The sequence below is a fragment of the Malania oleifera genome, chromosome 5 (assembly GCF_029873635.1).
Source record: "Malania oleifera isolate guangnan ecotype guangnan chromosome 5, ASM2987363v1, whole genome shotgun sequence".
In the NCBI taxonomy this organism is placed as follows: Eukaryota; Viridiplantae; Streptophyta; class Magnoliopsida; order Santalales; family Ximeniaceae; genus Malania; species Malania oleifera.
In genome coordinates this window covers 79,629,190-79,647,443 of record NC_080421.1, presented here as the reverse complement: position 1 = coordinate 79,647,443, position 18,254 = coordinate 79,629,190, and the positions used below count along the sequence as shown (strand labels likewise).

At 36.7% G+C, this 18,254-nt stretch overlaps 1 protein-coding gene across 1 annotated transcript; it reads left to right on the top strand.

Moving 5' to 3' along the window:
* The first annotated feature begins 8,600 nt into the window (after positions 1-8,600).
* Positions 8,601-9,113, top strand: LOC131156017 (uncharacterized). Its single transcript, XM_058109470.1, has 2 exons — positions 8,601-8,717; positions 8,838-9,113. The coding sequence occupies exons 1-2, from the start codon at positions 8,601-8,603 to the stop codon at positions 9,111-9,113; spliced, it is 393 nt and encodes a 130-aa protein (XP_057965453.1).
* The last annotated feature ends 9,141 nt before the right edge of the window (positions 9,114-18,254 follow it).

Genomic DNA, 18,254 nt, shown 5'->3' with positions numbered 1-18,254 from the left:
TTTTAATAGAACAAGAAGAAGAGTTATTAAGCAAGAAAGAATGTACAAGAAGAATGTATATAGATGTGCTTAAACTCCTATTGATGAAAAACTGAAGATTAAAAGATTAAAAGGACGGGGTAATAAGATTGATGGTCATTTTCTCATGTTTACTCAAGTGCTTTCCCAAGCTTTTGTAACCAAAAATTCATGTTTGGCCATCAAGTAATAAATTCCTAGTTTTCGTAAAAATATTCATATGGTTTGATGCCTCAAACAAGTTTCTATTTCATTTCAAAAATCATATCATGTTATGAGGTAAAACTTAGAAGTATATACTCATACTAAAACATGTGTGTGTCTGTGTGTGTGCATGTGTAAGATATAACAACAATTTGGCTACAGTAGTTTCCGTAATGTCCAATCCATCCTAATGGTTTGACAAACAAATAAAATAAAATTTTTGATGTCTTCGAGAAGTCATCCACTTGTATATCAAATAATATGAAATACATTGCTAGTCAAGGATCAATTCACATTGGATTCTACAAAACCAATAAACAGTATGGCAAAACATTGTGTAGCATTACCCTCTCTAGTACCTACTTATATCTAAAAAATTATAAATAACTATATGCTCAATGAGTTAAAGAAACAAATTGAAAATAGAAGGCTCAAAATATTCTCCCATTTTCATGTATTATGTTGGTTAGTTAAACGATTTATTGATGAAAGAATCATTACATGGTGATGGAAAAGAATACTTAAGATTTTAATCATGTAGAGACCCAACAAATTATTGCAATTTAATAATAAAAGAAAGAAAAGAAAAGGAAATTTCAAAGGAAAACTCAGCAGGGTCTCGTCAACGAGTGCAAAGCGTTCGTCAACGAGCAGTCTTCTTGGGCACGTCGATGGGGACACGTATCTTGTCGATGAGAACTTACCGAGAGGACTAATTTCAGGGCCTAGGATTCATCGATGAGGGTTATGTGTTCGTCAACGAACCTCCTTCTTGGTCTCATCGACAAGGCAACGCGGCTCGTTGACGAGGCCACGTGGCCAGCCATCTATATATAGCCAAAAATTCACTTTTCAGTGAAAATTCGTCTTCTTCCCTTTTCTCTCACTAGAATTCAGTGCTCTCTCCTTCTCTTTAGATTTTAGGCTCTTTTTCTTCCCGATTTGACGATTAGAAGCTACCACGGTGATCCTAGGGAGATTCTCTACAACCTAACCGAAATATAATATTGATTTGAGAAGTTTGGGCACCATCCCAATTTCAGGGTAAGTAGATTATTTTGGTATTTCCAGTATTACTAGGTTTATCTAAGCCCAGATTTTATGTTGTATGAGAATATACTGGTGTTTTGTTGAGTAAAATTAGGGTGTTATGATTTCAAGGTTAGTGTAAGAACTCGAACCGTGAGATGGGGGTTTATTATGTAAAAGAGGGGTAAAAATGGAATTATATAGATTTCGTCTATGAGGCCATAATTCGTCAACGAAGCTAATGAAGAATTCATCGACAAAATTCAGAAGCTCGTCGATGAGTAAATGCCGAGAGGTTCAAGAAAAGTGGAAATATCTGATTCGTCGACGAGGCCACTAATTCGTCGACGAAGCTAGTGATGAATTCATCAACGAAGACACCAATTTGTCGACGAATCCACTCAGGTCAAAGGCCTATAAAATATATTTTTAGTTGCTTTGGGGCTAAGTTTCCCTAAATACTCTCTCTCTCTCTCTCTCTTTATAACTCTCCCTACACACTCTCTCTCTAGTTTTGTTTTCCGATCATTGCTCGGTCCGTAAATCCAACGTTACTGTGAGGATAAGTGAAGGATTCTTTACGTTTCTAGCAGATTGGAATCTCATTTCAGAGGATTTTGGGTTTTGGGCTAAAATCGAGGTAAGGCTCGATTTTCATTTCTAATTCGGTATATGTGTAGTGGTACGGATTGTAAGCATGTACTGTACTGTGGTTTGTAGGTTTTGGAGTCTCGGTTCGTAGTTTTGGGGACCGTAGAGTTCGTAGTTGGAATTCGGGTTAAGGTAAGGGGATTCAGTTTATATCAGTCCATTTTCGAAATCAGGATCGGTAAGCTTATAGGTTACAATTGTATGTATGTTTTGGCTACTTATTTGGGAAAATCTATCGGGTAAAAACGTGGGATTTTTGGGTTACAGTTTTCGGGAAAAATTGGGGATTTTGGGTATCATCTCTACTTTGTTTGGAAAACTGTTGGTTATGCTAAAACTGTATTATTGAGGTGACCGTAATCCATATTTGCATAAACTGTATACTTGAAATTGTAAATGATATGATTTGTCGTAAACCAAATAAGTATGGTATGTATGGATGTATGTATTTGTTCCAGGTATTTATAAAACAACTATATGGCGGCTAATTACCGTACGCTGAAATGTATAGGAACGTGAGTTCCAAAATGATTCCAGGGATTTATAAAACAGTAATGTATCGGTTAACTACCACGGGCAAGAGTGGCCGGCTCTATCTCCAGGGTGTGAAATATCACCAGTATGTTCTGGCTGGTCACCGAAGGGTGTGTTCTACGCCATTTGTAGCAATGTAATCACCGTAGGCCTGAGTCATCGTAACGTAGTTGTGCATGTGGCAATGTAATCGTGGTGAGACTAGGTGACCTTGTGTAGTTGCATATGTGGCAATGTAATCACTGTGGGCCTAGGTCGTTGCTTCGTAGTTGCGTGTGTAGCAATGTAATAGCTATGAGACTAGGTGACCTTGTGTAGTTGCGTATGTAGCAATGTAATCACTATTGGGCCTAAGTCGTCGCATTGTAGTTGCGTATGTAGCAATGTAATCGATGTGAGACTAGGTGACCTTGTGTAGTTGCGTATGGAGCAATGTAATCACTATTAGGCCTCGGTCGTCGCAGCATAGTTGCGTATGTAGCAATGTAATCGCTGTGAGATGAGGTGACCTTGTGTAGTTGCGAACTAGTTTGACGACGCTGATCGTATGTTTTTGGTATCGTATGTACTGGAATGGTTTTTGTGAAAATAATGGAACTATATGTATATGTATGAAATTGTATGGAAATGTTTCAACTATATCGTATCTTTTATAGTGTTATGAAGTATGTAAAATAACACTGGTATGCCACACACTGATATAACCCACTTTCTCCTTTACTGAGAGGTGTCTCACCCTGAATATATACAAATGTTTTTCAGTTCCTTCAGGTAGCTGAAACTAGCATCCTAGCACCCGGAAGCGAGGGGTGTCGTTTAGCTACTACTAGTGCCTGATAGGTATGAGTTTTTGTAACTGGGTTATCGTGATGAATTTTGTAGACGCCCGTAGTATGTATAGTATTCATAGGGATGTATATCCTTGTATGGCATAGACTCTGGTATGGTACTGATTATGTATAGAAAGACCGTATTTCGCTGCGTATTTCGATGAGTATGGATGTTTATGTGTATGTAAATGGGATATCCGTTCACCCCACGGGGTCGGACTCTATTTTTATTGTATCATGTACGTTTAAATTGATACAAAGACATGTTAGGTTATTCAAATTCACCCCCGGGTCCCATTTCCGAGTTCGGGGTGTGACAGTTAGGGTGTTTTTAGGACCCTACAAGCATGGGTTGAGGACCTCAGTGGTTATTTTTCCAGGATCCCAAGTAAATTATAGTTTAAGAAATTATGAATAGGAAGATTCAAGAAATGTGAGTATGATAATTTTCTAGGAAATTCATTATTTTACTGGGGAATTTGTATATATGTAATTATAGGATTTTGAGGTTGGTACACCGAGGGCGTGAGGGTTGAATTGGAGGCAAGCCTCCCAGTCATATAGGTAAAGGAAATATGTTATGCTAGGAATTTTGGAATGTTTATCAGTAAATTATATGTTTTTCCAGATTATTATCCAGTATGCAAATTATTTGTATATTAGAAGATACAGTTTTCAGAATATGGAATATTTATTTATTTAGTTGTGTGGCATGAGACATTATCAGATCAATAAAGAAATCCTACAGTTTTCATATTACTATGATTTACAGTATTTATACAGAAATATGTTTTATCAGATTTTACAGAATTATGAATTACAGTGTATATACAAAGAGATATTTTATGGCATTTACAAATTACCATGATTCTTAGAATTTTAAAGTCATAACACTATGATATTATAATTTATACAGTTCAGATATTACAGATCAGTTATTATAGTTTATGTAGTTCAGATATTACAGATCAATTATTACAACTATTACAGTTTAGATATTACAGTATTTTTAGAACAGTTTATGGTGTTATGTTTATTTTGGAATCATGATGAAACGGTAAGATGTATATATGGATAATAGTATTATACAGTATCAGACCCTGATGAATCAGTTCAGATATCAGTAGAGCACGATACCGTTGCTATTATAGATCAAAGTGCAACCACATATCTAAGATAGTGTGTGGAGGATTCCGTCAACTATGCCTGGAGAGATTGCAGGCTCCCCAGAAGATTGGGTTGAGGTGGCCAATTTGATGAGATAAATACTAGTACCGTGCCTTGGAGAGATTGCAGATGGCCAGGCCGAGGATTGTTTGAGTTACAGTTGACTTATCTTAGTAAGCCAACCAGAGTTAAGTCCTGCCTACGGCGCACAACCCTGTCATGAGGGGTTAAATCATGACGTACAGTTTTCCTGGGTAAATATCACAGTTTTGTATATGTATACAGATTTACAAAATATCAGTAGATATATTATGAAATATGGAAAAGTAGAAAACTCAGATATTACAGTTGTATTTTAAACTATAATAGATTCAAGTTGTACTATATATTTTTTTACCAGCTTTTACACTTTGAGATATTTATCAATATAGTATTTATGGAACTCAGTCTCCACACACTAGTAATAGCATATTTCCTCTTACTGAGCATTGTCTCATCCCAGTGATTTAACATTTTTCAAGTGATCCAACTAGACGAGCAGATCAGGCTCGCGGATAAAGGGATTGTTGCACAGCCCTGGTTGTGGGGTAAGTTTTTTCAAGGAAATGTGTTTTTGGGTAGTTTTCCAGGGTTTTTAGTGAATGTTACTAGGAGATGTGTTTTTGTGTATGTATATTTTGGGGAATTATTGAATTCTGCATTGTAAATATGGTTGTACAGTTTTATGTTTTCCGCTACGTAGGTGTATGAAATGAATAGGGTTTACCCAGTCCTCATTTGGAACTTGAGAAGTTATAGTAGATAATCCCAGGGTATCTAAGTAAATTAAGTTTTAGTATATAGTAAAGTTTAATTGAAGAAAAAAGGTATAGATTTTTGGATCGTTACAGTTTGGTATTAGAGCCAGGGTTTGCTAGGTTTTATAGACTCTAGAGTGTAGCAAAAAACAATACTAGAATATAAGAATGGATTTTAAGGAAGGATAGGAATTGGGGTAGAACAAAATATCAGTGAGACAATGTTGAGAAATTAGGATAAGAATTTAGGGTTTTGTTTTCTAGTCTAGAAATAGGAATTTCTGGGTGGTTTCTGAGATTTTTCTAGGGTGACAATTTCAGGAAAACCATAATAAACTATCGTCAATTTCTATTTCCATATGGTAGGACTAGACCCTAAATTAGTGATAGGAGGCATGGTGTATTTTAGTTAGAGTAGCATTGTAAGTTTTGGATTCTCAGAATAATTTGGTATTATTGTAGGATGGACCCAGGAGGTAGTAGTGCCCACACTAGCGGCGATGATGGAGCATGGCCGTCTGACATGGGAGGCAGGGACTCAGATGCTGAATTATGCAGCGTAGCTCAGCAGGTCATGGCTGAGATTGCACAGAGCTCCAGGGAGCAGGGAGGTCCATCTACTACGTAAAGGTGCACGATAGAAAAATTCAAGAAGATGAACCCTCCAGCATTTTTGGGAATAGTTGATCCTGTAGTTACGGAGAACTGAATACAGGAGATAGAAAAGATACTGACGGTGCTCCACTACACCAACGAGTAGAGGGTCCTTTAAGCCACGTATAAGTTGGCAGGAGAGGTCCAGAGATGGTGGACGGCCACGAAATTTCTAGAGGAGCAGAGACCCATCCCATTGTCGACGACTTGGGCCTAATTCAGAGACATATTCTTTGACAGATACTATCCTACCATGATCATAGAGGCTAAAGTACAGGAGCATCTGAGTTTGACCTAGGGATCGTTGACAATTCAACAGCATGTGGTGAAAAATTCATCGAGTTGTCATGATTCACTCCACATATAGTACTAGATGAAGTTAAGAAAGTTAGAATGTTCGAGCGAGGTTCGAGAGGATATATTCACAAGTAGGTGGCAATACAGAAGATACAGGATTTCTCTGAGCTAGTTGACAGAGCTACAGTAGTATAGGGGAGTGAATAGATAAATGTAGAAGTACTGAGCCAAAGGAAGAGTCCCACGCTACTGGGTTTCCTAGTAGGTCCCAGCTAGGGCCCATGGAGAGGAGACTAATATAGAGGAGGCCAGAGACATATAATGGGGCACGACGGTGTTCAGGGTGGGCAGATTATTCCTATCTATCCTAGATGTGGCTGGAGGCACCCAGGTGAATGTTAGTTGGGAGAGAATGTTTGCTATCGGTGTGAGAGATTTAGCTATATAGCATGATCATATCAAGGACTGCCGATCTACACACTAGCTCATAGACCACTTCGGGGTGGTTATCAAATGCCCCGTGGAGGACTAGCAAAGGAACACAACACCGACGAGGGTTTATGCACTAACGTCGGGAGATGCTGAGACTGTTGGTGACTTCATGACAAGTATCCTTACTATTTTACCATATAAAGTTGTTGTTTTATTTGACACAAGTGCCATGTCGAGAGATGCTGAGACTGTTGGAGACGTCGTGACAAGTATCCTTACTATTTTACCATATAAAGTTGTTATTTTATTTGACGTAGGTACCACCCATTCCTTTGTATTACCGAGGTATGTTAAAGTAACTAGGGCAGAGGCACAGTTGTTAGATGTTGAGTTGTCTGTAGTCATGCCGACGGGATCTATTGTGAGGTGTAAGAAGGTATTTAGGAACTTTTTAGTGGGCATTCAGGGGAAAGCACTACCAACTTATCTCTTGATATTAGATATGCAGGGGTTTGATGTAATATTACATATGGATTGGCTGGCAACCAATCACGCTAGCATAGATAGCTATCAGAAAGAAGTGATTTTCAAACCCCCAGGTGAGCAAGAATATAGATTTGTGGGTTCACGTGTGCATGCCTCGCCACAGCTAGTGTCTGTTATTCATACAAGAAGACTGATTCAGGGTGGATGTCAGGGATATATAGCTTACATAAAAGAGCTGCCGAAGGAAGAATTAAAACATGCTGATATTCTAGTGGTCAGAGAATTTCCATATATTTTTCTAGAGGAATTACCTGGTTTACCACCATATCGAGAGATCGAATTCATCGTGGATTTGTTACTAGGGTCTGCACCAATATCTAAAGCGCCGTACAGAATGGCTCCAGCCGAACTGAAGGAATTGAAAGATCAGTTATAGGAGTTGCTGGATAAAGGGTTTATCAGGCCCAGTGTGTCACCTTAGGGAGCCCCAATTCTATTTGTGAAAAAGAAATATGGGAACATGAGGATATGCATAGATTATAGGGAAATAAATAAACTGACAGTCAAGAATAAATATCCTCTTCCCAAAATTGATGATTTATTTGACCAACTCTAGGGGACCTAGGTCTACTCCAAAATTGACCTTCAGTTAGGCTATCACCAAGTGAAAGTCAAGGTAGATGACATATAAAAGACAGCATTTCGAACCAAGTACAGGCACTAAGAGTTCTTGGTAATGTCGTTCGGATTGACAAACGCACTAGCGGTGTTCATGGTTTTAATGAATCGGGTGTTCCATCAGTACTTACACCATTTTGTTATGGTGTTCATTGATGATATACTGGTATACTCCAAGAGTCTAGAGGAGCATAAGGGTCATTTGAGACTGGTTTTGCAGATGCTGAGGGAAAAGAAATTGTATGCTAAATTCAAGAAATGTGAATTCTGGTTGAGACAGGTTACTTTCCTCAGGCATGTGATCTCTGGGGACGGTATATTAGTTTATCCGAGTAAAATAGAGGTAGTAGTGAGTTAGGTAAGACTAGTGAATGTTCAGGAGATCAGAAGCTTCCTAGGTCTGGCAGGGTATTACCGAAGTTTTGTGAATGGCTTCTCCAGATTATCAGGTCCACTGACACGACTCATGAAAAAGAACGTGAAATTTGATTGGACCAATGAGTGTGAGCAAAGCTTCCAAAAGTTGAAGTGACGGCTGGTCACTACACCGGTATGGTCTATCCCATCAGGGGAAGATGGTTTTGTGATATACAGTGACGTGTCCCAGAGGGGACTCAGGTGTGTGTTGATGCAGCACAAGAGAGTCATCTTCTACGCATCTAGATAGCTTAAAGAGTATTAAAATAACTACCTTGTGCACGATCTAAAGTTAGTTGTAGTGGTGTATGCTCTGAAAATCTGGAAGCATTATCTTTATGGTGGGAATTAGATCTTCACTAATCATAAAAGCTTAAAGCATTTCTTCATCCAAAAAGATTTGAATATGCGGCAGAGATCATGGTTGGAGCTCACCGAGAATTATGATTGTACTATCAACTACCATCTAAGGAAAGCCAACGTGGTGACTGACGCACTGAACAAGAATATAGCAAGAGCAGCGGTATCGGCAGTGGAGATTTAGCACCCTATCCAGATGGATTTGGAGAGGTTAGGCATGGAGCTAATAGAGGGTGATAACTAGGCATTCATCGCCAACTTGGTGGTACAACCTATCTTATAGGAGAAAATTAAAGTTGCACAGAATAATGACACAGAGTTGATAAAGAAAGTGTGGGATGACCAGGAAAAGGAGTTCAATATTTCAGAGGATGGAGCCCTGAGGTTCCGTGCCAAACTATGTGTTCCTGTAGATAATGAGATCAGGAGGACTGTATTGGAGAAGGCTCACAAATCCATGTACACAGTTCATCCTAGTAGCACTAAAATGTGTCAGGATCTTCGAGAGACTTTTTGGTGGAACGGAATGAAGAGGGTGATAGCTGAATTTGTGCAGTAGTGTTTGACATGCCAGCAGATAAAGGCTAAGCACCAAAGGCCGGCGGGATAGTTGCAGCCACTCCACATCCTTGAGTGGAAGTGGTATCACATATCTATGGATTTCATCACTAGGTTACCACTGGCACTGCATGGCCAAAATGCTATCTGGGTGATGGTTGATCGATTGACAAAAATAGCCCTCTTTTTACCTATAACAGTTAGTTACCCTATGTACACACTGGCAGAGATCTACATTTAGGAGATAGTTCGACCCCATGGAGTGGCAGTATCCATCGTTTCAGATTGTGACCCACATTTTACATCACGATTTTGGAGGAGCTTGTAGGAGGCTTTGGGGTCTCAATTATCATTCAACACGGCATATCATCCTCAGACTGATGGGCAGACAGAGAGAATGATCCAGATACTTGAGAATATGTTGCGAGCATGCGTGTTGGATTTTGGGGGTAGTTGGACCCAGTATATACCATTGGTTGAGTTTGCCTATAATAACAGCCATCAGGCCAGCATTGACATGGCACCTCACGAGGCGTTGTATAGTAGGAGGTGTCATTCACCTTTATACTGGGATGAAATGGGTGAGAGGCGAGTTCTAGGACCAGAGTTGGTTTAGTAGGCATACGATAAAGTCTGACTAATTAAAGATAGAATCAGTGCAGCTTAGAGTTAGTAGAAAAGTTGCACTGATACATGCAGCCAGGAATTAGAGTTTAATGTTGAAAATCAGGTATTTTTTAAAGTAGCACCATTGAAGGGAGCTATGAGATTTGGGGGGAAGGGTAAGCTGAGCCCTAAGTTCATTGGCCCATTCGAGATATTAGAGAGAAAGGGTCCAGTAGCTTGTAGGCTAGCTTTACCACTAGTTATGAAAAGATAAAGCTCGAAGATTCACTGACATATGAAGAGACACCAGTGTAGATCCTAGATAGAAAAGAACAGGTATTGCGCACTAAGATAATTCTGTTAGTAAAAGTTTTGTAGAGAAATCATGCAGTAGAGGAGGCTTCATGGGAGCCAAAGGAGGAGATACGACAGAGGTACCCACAGCTACTTGGTGGGAATCAGTAGTAGTTAGGGGTGATAGTTTAGAGAAAATCAGTATTATTTATTTCGGTGCAGAATAGTTAAGGTATGAATTGTATATTAGATTATAGGATAGATAGTGTTTTTGGTTTTGGGGTAATTTTCTTTTCTTTTATTTATATGTATGTAATCTCCCAAAACCCTAGTTGTAACCACGGTATTCCTTCGCCATAAGTGAGGGTAAGTAATACAATAAGTAGCCAATTTGTCCTTAGAGGATGGTGCGTAGTACAGATAGCAAATTTCAAGGACGAAATTTTATAAGGAGGGGAGAATGTAGAGACCCAAAGAATTATTGCAATTAAATAATAAAAGGAAGGAGAGAAAAGGAAATTTCCAAGGGGGGACTCAGCAGGGTCTCATCAACGAGCGTAGAGCATTCGTAGACGAGCAGTCTTCTTGGGCACATCGACGGGGACACGTGTCTCGTCGATGAGAACTTATCAAGAGGGTTGATTTCAGGACCTGAGATTTGTTGACGAGGGTTATGTGCTCATCGACGAACCTCCTTCTTGGCCTCATCAATGAGGCGACATGGCTCGTCGATAAGGCCACGTGGCCAGCCATCTATATATAGCCAAAAATTCACTTTTTCAATGAAAAAATCATCTTCTTCCCCTTTCTCTCACTAGATTTCGGTGATCTCTCCTTCTCTATAGATTTTTAGGTTCGTTTCTCCCCACTTCGATGATCAAAAGCTACCACGGTGATCCTGGGGAAATTCTCTACAACATAATCGGAAGCAAAATGTTGATTTGAGAAGTTTGGGCACCATCTCAATTTCAAGGTAAGTAGATTATTTTGGTATTTCTAGTATTACTAGGTTTATCTAAGCCCAAATTTTATGTTGTATGAGAATATACTAGTGTTTTGTTGAGTAAAATTAGGGTGTTATGATTTCAAAGTTAGGGTGTTTTTAAAACCTTACATGCATGGGTTAAGGACCTCAGCGGTTATTTTTTCAAGAATCCAAGTAAATTATAGTTTAGGAAATGACGAATAGGCAAAGTCAAGAAATGTGAGTATGATGATTTTCTAGGAAATTCAGTGTTTTACTGGGGAATTTGTATATATGTAATTACATAATTTTGAGGTTGGTACACTGAGGGCGTGAGGGTTGAATTGGAGGCAAGTCTTCCAGTCAAATAGGTAAAGAAAATATGCTATGCTAGGAATTTTGGAATGTTTATCAGCAAATTATATGTTTTTCTAAATTATTATCCAGTATGCAAATTATTTGTATATTAGAATATACAGTTTTCAGAATATGGAATATTTATTTATTTAGTTGTGTGGCATGAGACATTATCATATCAGTACAAAAATCCTACAGTTTTCAGATTACTATGATTTACAATATTTATGCAGAAATATGTTTTATCATATTTTACAGAATTATGAATTATAGTGTATATACAGACATATATTTTATAGCATTTACATATTACCATGATTCCCAGAATTTTAAATCCATAACATTGTGATATTACAGTTTATATAGTTCAGATATTATAGATCAGTTATTACAGTTTATACAATTCAGATATTACAGATCAGTTACTATAGCTATTACAATTCAGATATTACAATATTTTCAGAATAGTTTATGGTGTTATAGTTATTTTGGAATCATAATGAAAAAGTAAGATGTATATACAGAAAATAGTATTATACAATATCAGACCCAGATGAATTAGTTCAGATATCAGCAGAGCATGGTACCATTGCTATTACAGATCAGGGTGCAACCACATATCTCAGATAGTGTGTGGAGGATTCCGTCAACTGTGCCTGGAGAGATTGCAGGCTCGCTAGAAGAATGGGTTGAGGTGGCCGATTTGACGAGGTAGATACCAGTACCGTGCCTTGAAGAGATTGCAGATGATCGGGCTGAGGATTGTTAGAGTTACAGTTGACTTATCCTTGTAGGCCAACCAGAGCTAAGTCCCGCCTACGAGCTACACAACCCTATAATGAGGGGTTAAATCATAACGTACAGTTTTCTAGGGTAAATATCACAGTTATGTTTATGTATACAGATTTACAGAATATCAACAAATATATTATGAAACTAGAAGTACGAAAAAGTAGAAAACTCAGATATTACAGTTGTATTTTAAACTATAACAGATGCAAGTTGTACTGTATATTGTTTTCCCCTGCGTAGGTGTGCAAAATGAATAGGGTTTCCTCGGTACTCATTTGGGGCCTGAGATGTTATAGTAGATAATTCAAGGGTATCTGAGTAAATTAAGTTCCAGTATATATTAAAGTTTAATTGAAAAAAAAAAAAAAGGCATGAAACTTCTTAAAAGAAACTCATTTCCTTTCCTATTTTCCTGCCAAGTAAGAATAGGAGCACCCTAAACAGTAAGATTTTCCTGAATCAAAGCCAATCCAAGTAGATCTAAATGGATGCTTGGCACTTGTGTTAGTAGTTGCATAGAGAAGGTAAAATTAGTTAAGACTGTATCTAAGGCCTAAAACTTTGTAAAATAAAATCATTTCCTTCCTATTTTCCTACCAAGAAACATTGGGAAATACACCAAAATAGCATATTTATCTTAATCTAACCCAATCCAAGTAGATCCAGATGGGAGCTTGGACCTTTTGTGTCAATAGTTTTAGATTCCTTAGAGCTTGAGAGTCTATTGGCTTGGATTAAAACAAGAAGAATAGAGAAAAAAAAAAAGGGGAAAATGTGCAACAAGGGAGACTCTAACATGCCTAAATACCTAGCTTATAAATAAATGATATGGCAATCATAAACGGATTGGAAAAGAAGAAAAAGTAGGGGGATCAAGGAGGAGTACGTGTGGCTTGAAGTAGGACAATTATTCTTTTGTGCATAGTGTGAGGGTTCATTGAAAGGGGATAAAATGGGTGTTCCTTTAAAACTAAAAGTGCTTTAAAAACACTATTTTGAAAATGCAGCATTGTAAATGGTACCTATAGAGTACTCAAAAAACATTTTAAATCATATAAACATGACCATATAAATTTTTTTTTGCCTCATGACATTCATAAAGTGTCATGATAGCGATAAAATTCTTATAGTTTATAACATTTTTCTATAAATGCTATAAATGCAATTTTGTAAAATGTAACATTTTTTTGTAGTTCCTTCTATTAATAATAATAATTATTATTATTAATTGTCTTATATCAAGGTATATTTATCTTTTTCCCTTTTATTCTTATAGGCTATATAAGCCATATTTATCTCTTTTGATTCTAATGTGAACCCACAACCAGATCCTTGAAATTTTGAGAACTTTAATACGAACTTTAATCTTTGTTTCGTCCATTGGACATTGTTTAAGTGATGAATGATGTCGAATCTAATAAGGAGATTTTCGTTTGGAAAATATGACCTAAAGAATGTAGTCTTTATTAAGCATTCTAAATGAAACTTAATATAAATTGGTACACTCTTTAATCTCACCAAAAAATGTTCTCCATTTGCCACTTTGAATCCTTAACTACATGGCTTCCATTTATATTTTGGAAGAATGCTTGGCTTTAGGAAGCTACATGCCGCCCGTGTGTCAAATAATGCAATAACTTTGATTAGCCTTGAGTATTTGACAGCTAATACCCAAATTAGACCAAAGGGTGAAACATAGTCTCCTTTCTTGAATTGTGTTGATATGACTATTGGATAGAACAGAGGTTGTGAACTTCTTCTTTCACGGATGCCATTGAGTAGCACTCATTGTTAATAGGTTAAATATGATAACATTCTAGATCAAGATAAGCCTGATAGCTCTTGAACTCTTCATTTTCTTCGTTCGAATAGTGTAGGATCAGCCTGCTCACATTGCTAAAAGACAGGGTTGGAATTTCATTTTGTTGGTCATCAATAGAGAATACAAATTCGATGTCATCGTTTGAATCCCAAACTAAGACTTTATATAGCATCTGAATCAATTTAATTTTTTTTTTTCATCTTTAGGGGCACCTCTTTGCATAATAATGTCCCTTTTGATTGCATATATAACATCGATGGTCCTTTAACTTTCTTTTATGATTCTCTTTTCTCATATATTTCCAGTGTTTCTCCTTGTGCTTCAATCCTCTGGGTTTTCTAGGAGTTTATAAAACTATAAAGAATGGTGGCGTTCACATCTCCCTCCCAAAGGACCAAAAATCCTCGACAAACTCATCCTCTCAATATGTTTTTCCCACCATGATGATCCAACCATTGACACCTCCAAAAGATCAGAGGATCATTATCAGACCGCCAACCACTTCGGTCGACCTGACTAATCCAACATCTTAGATGGTCTCCTTTTTAATTATGATACTACTTTTTTTCCTAAGTTATGTCCATATCCTAAGGCAGCTACCCAAAGAAGAGCTCCTAAAACTCCTCCCGGAGTCTTGGGCGTGACCAAGTACGAGTAGCTGCACCAGATCCCTAAGCCAATCATCCTTCATGGTCCAGTTTATAAAACTATGAAGAATGGTGACATTCATATCTCTTTCCCAAAGGACTAGGAATCCTCAATAAACTCATCCTCTCAGCATGTCTTTCCCACCATGATAATCCAACCATCAACACCTCTGATAGATCAGAGGATCATGATCAAACTGCTAGCCACTTTCATCAACTTGATTGATCCAACATCTATGGGATCTCAAGTCCCAATCCCATATTTAAGGGGAGATGGTTTTTCGGTTTACCAACCCATAACCAGATCCGACAACATGTGGTTTAACATTGATTGTACATGTGATAAATGCCTTAAAGATCTAGTGGACAAGTTCTCTAATGAAGAAAAATTTAGAGGTAAGTAAAAGAAAAACAACTCCTAGTAGAAACTTAAGAAGAGATACGTAGGCGAAGATCCAAAAGTTAGTTTGTTGGGAGAACCATCAGGGAAATTTGACTACTATGTCAAATATAAAGGAAATAAAACAAAAGATGATGAACTTCCCCAAATTAACATGCTAAAACCTTCAAATTATGATGGTGATTTTCCACCATTAGAGTACGAAGATGTGAGATCTCGAACAAAGCACTCCTAGAAAATTAAAGACCCAATTGTCATCAACCCAGACGGATCTACTAAGTAGGTGTCTTTAGCGAAGGCAACTCTCAATTGGCAGTGAGAGAATGCCCTGGCCCAGAATAGAATGCTACAACTAATTGTGGATAACTAGAGGGAGTTAACAAACAAGTTTAACTTTGTTCATCACTGTTTTGATGTGGAGGATCCACATAGAATGTGGCAACCACAGAGCATATAGGGTTTGGAACAATAACTTCTATTGTGGTCAAAGAGATCCATCACTTAAAGAGTGATGGTGGCTCCAAAGGAGTCTTTTTCTTACCTCTAACTTCTCCTTCATCAGATAACTCGTACACTACATCTTTAAGACATTCATCATAGGTACAGTTAATGTCAAACCACTTGTGGCCGGATCTGGTTACGGGTTGGTAAATCGAAAAACAATATCATTACACTCTATTATTATACTTAAAATAATAAATTACATCTAAAATGATAGCAATAGTATTAATTTGTTATAATATTATAATTTCATTATTAATATTTAGACATTGTTGGTTTTTTGAATCTGATCCCTGGTTTTGATAATGACAAATTGTAAGTTACTTATATGTGTATCTAGTGACTAAATATGTTATAATTCAACACACACATAAGGGAACTGAGAATGGAAGCCAAAGACGCACAAAGCTCATATGATCAGGGGTTTTCCATGAATATTAAAGAGTAAAGAAGATCAAGAAGAAGACATTTTGATTTAATTTGTATTTGCATTTAGGTTTTTATATTTTGGTTTGTAATAAATGCATGCATCCTGCATGATATGTTTTGAATGTTCAAACAAAACCGTAGACAGACCCTAGGACTAACTTCGATCGACCTTCGGTTGATCAACGCCAGGTTTTTAGGCTTAATTAAAAAGCTTAGACCTTAGATAGACCCTAAGTCCTTGCACAAACACTTAGATATGTCCCCATTATCATATATGCTATCAAGGGAAATCTATTTTCAAAAACATGACTTAGGTTTTAAGTTGTAAAGGTTTCAGGCGACCAAACCGTGTGCGTTGAAAACGCCTTGATCGACCAAATGTATAGAAAGTCAAAAAGTTGACTAAGGCTCGGGCGACCGAACCCAATATGAACATATATTTCTCGGTCGATTGAACCCTGGCTGTAAATTTTCCCACCTTTCCCGGGTGCCCAAACTTGACGTTCAAAAATACCTCGGGCGACTGAAGTGGCAAGTTTGTCAGACCGAACTTAGGACCAAGCGACCAAAACTCGAACACTTTGAAAATTGCCTTAGTTTAGCCACCCGAACTATTCACCAGGCACTTGAATGCATAAAATGCATTTTTCTTTCTATGAGTGTTCGGGTGACTGACCCTATCGTTCAGGCAATCAAAACTCTCGGGTTGGCCTATTTTTACCGCAATTAATTAAGGGTAATTAGGGTTAAAATTCAATTGAACTTTTTCAAGATCCCCAATAGGTCCCTAATGGTCATAATTTTTAGAAAAACTATAAATACCCCTTCATTTGTCAAAATTAGTAACTTTGATTAGCCAACTTTTCTCTCTAATTTTATCCTAATCAAAGTACCCCCAAAACACGTTTTTTATTGCAAAATGCTTTTCTTGGGGCAAATATTTTACTCTTCTAAACTCTCTTTCCTTTTATTCATTTCAAAAATTATTTTGAAAGAGAGCATATTTGTTTTAGGCATTTATTTTTAAATCACTTACTCTCACATATACTTTGATTTCTTAAAAAACATTTTTTGAGAGTAAGTTTGAAGTTTTCTCTAATTATTTTATTGAAAAATATTTTTTGGGAGAAATATTCATTTTAGGTTAAATCTTTGAAATATTCATTATATATTTTGTTCAAAGATTTTGAAAATATTATTTAGAAAAGCACCCTTACTCTACTGAACATATATTCCGTATCATATTAGAGTGTATATATTTGAGTTTAATGTGTACATCTCTGCTTATATTTTCAAAAGTATGTTATATATACAAAATTGACTTTTATTGTACCAGTTGGGTTCATCCCATTAATTGAACTGGGAAGTCTCAGCTCCGTAAGTGGGACTGGTTCGGTTCAGCTCGAAAATTGAACTGGGAAGTCTCCACCCCGTAAGGGAGACTAGTTGGGCTCAATTTGGTAATTGAATTGGGGTTTTCCTCGCCCCATAAGGAGATGATGTAAATGTCTTCTACTTCACCCGTTTAAGTAAGCAGGGATAGTGTAATCCTTGGGAGGTATGCCCAAGGCGGGGACGTAAGTTGGTTTGGCCGAACTTCGATAACAAATATCGTATGTCTCTCTCTCCCTATTTTATTTACTTTCCGCACTTTAATTTCAGTATTTGTATGTTTGTTCATGTTTTGTTATAACCATCTTACATTCACACAGAATTAATTTAAATGGGATATACTGCACACGTGTATATCACTCATGGTTTAATTATTTTACATACACGTTTGTATTATGAATGAGATATGATTTGTGGTGAATCGGCGAAATGGTTAAATTAGTCAAAAAAATTTTAAAACCCAATTCACCCCCATCTTGAGATCATACCAATTCCAACGGACATTATATTATCTTTATCATTTAGGTTAATTGAATTATTTAAGTGTTATTTTTTTAATTTATAATCATTGAAAATTGTATGACATTGATTTTAATTTATACATATATTCTTACCCTATGTTTGGACAAACTTTGAATTTAGAGTTGTATTGAATTTAAATAAAATGTAGTATAAAATTGTATTGACATTTGTTCAAATTCATCCAAATTCAAATTTAAAATTTGAAATTCTTACTCCCAAACAGTACCTAATATTTTTGTGTTAAAAATCTAATTATTTTTTATATATCAAATATACAGATATAATGATCATTTTTTTAAAAATATATCTATTAAATTTCTCATATTTAACTAAATATTTACATGAAAATTTTATTTATATTTTTAAAAATACTAAATAAAAATATTTTTTAAAGATATCATCAAATATTTTTTATG

Bases quoted from the DNA above. Each gene is read 5' to 3' on its own strand.
- LOC131156017 (XM_058109470.1), top strand. From the start codon at position 8,601: ATGCGGCAGAGATCATGGTTGGAGCTCACCGAGAATTATGATTGTACT. The intron at 8,718-8,837 runs GTATCGGCAGTG...CCTATCTTATAG, and splicing joins AGAATATAGCAAGAGCAGCG to GAGAAAATTAAAGTTGCACA.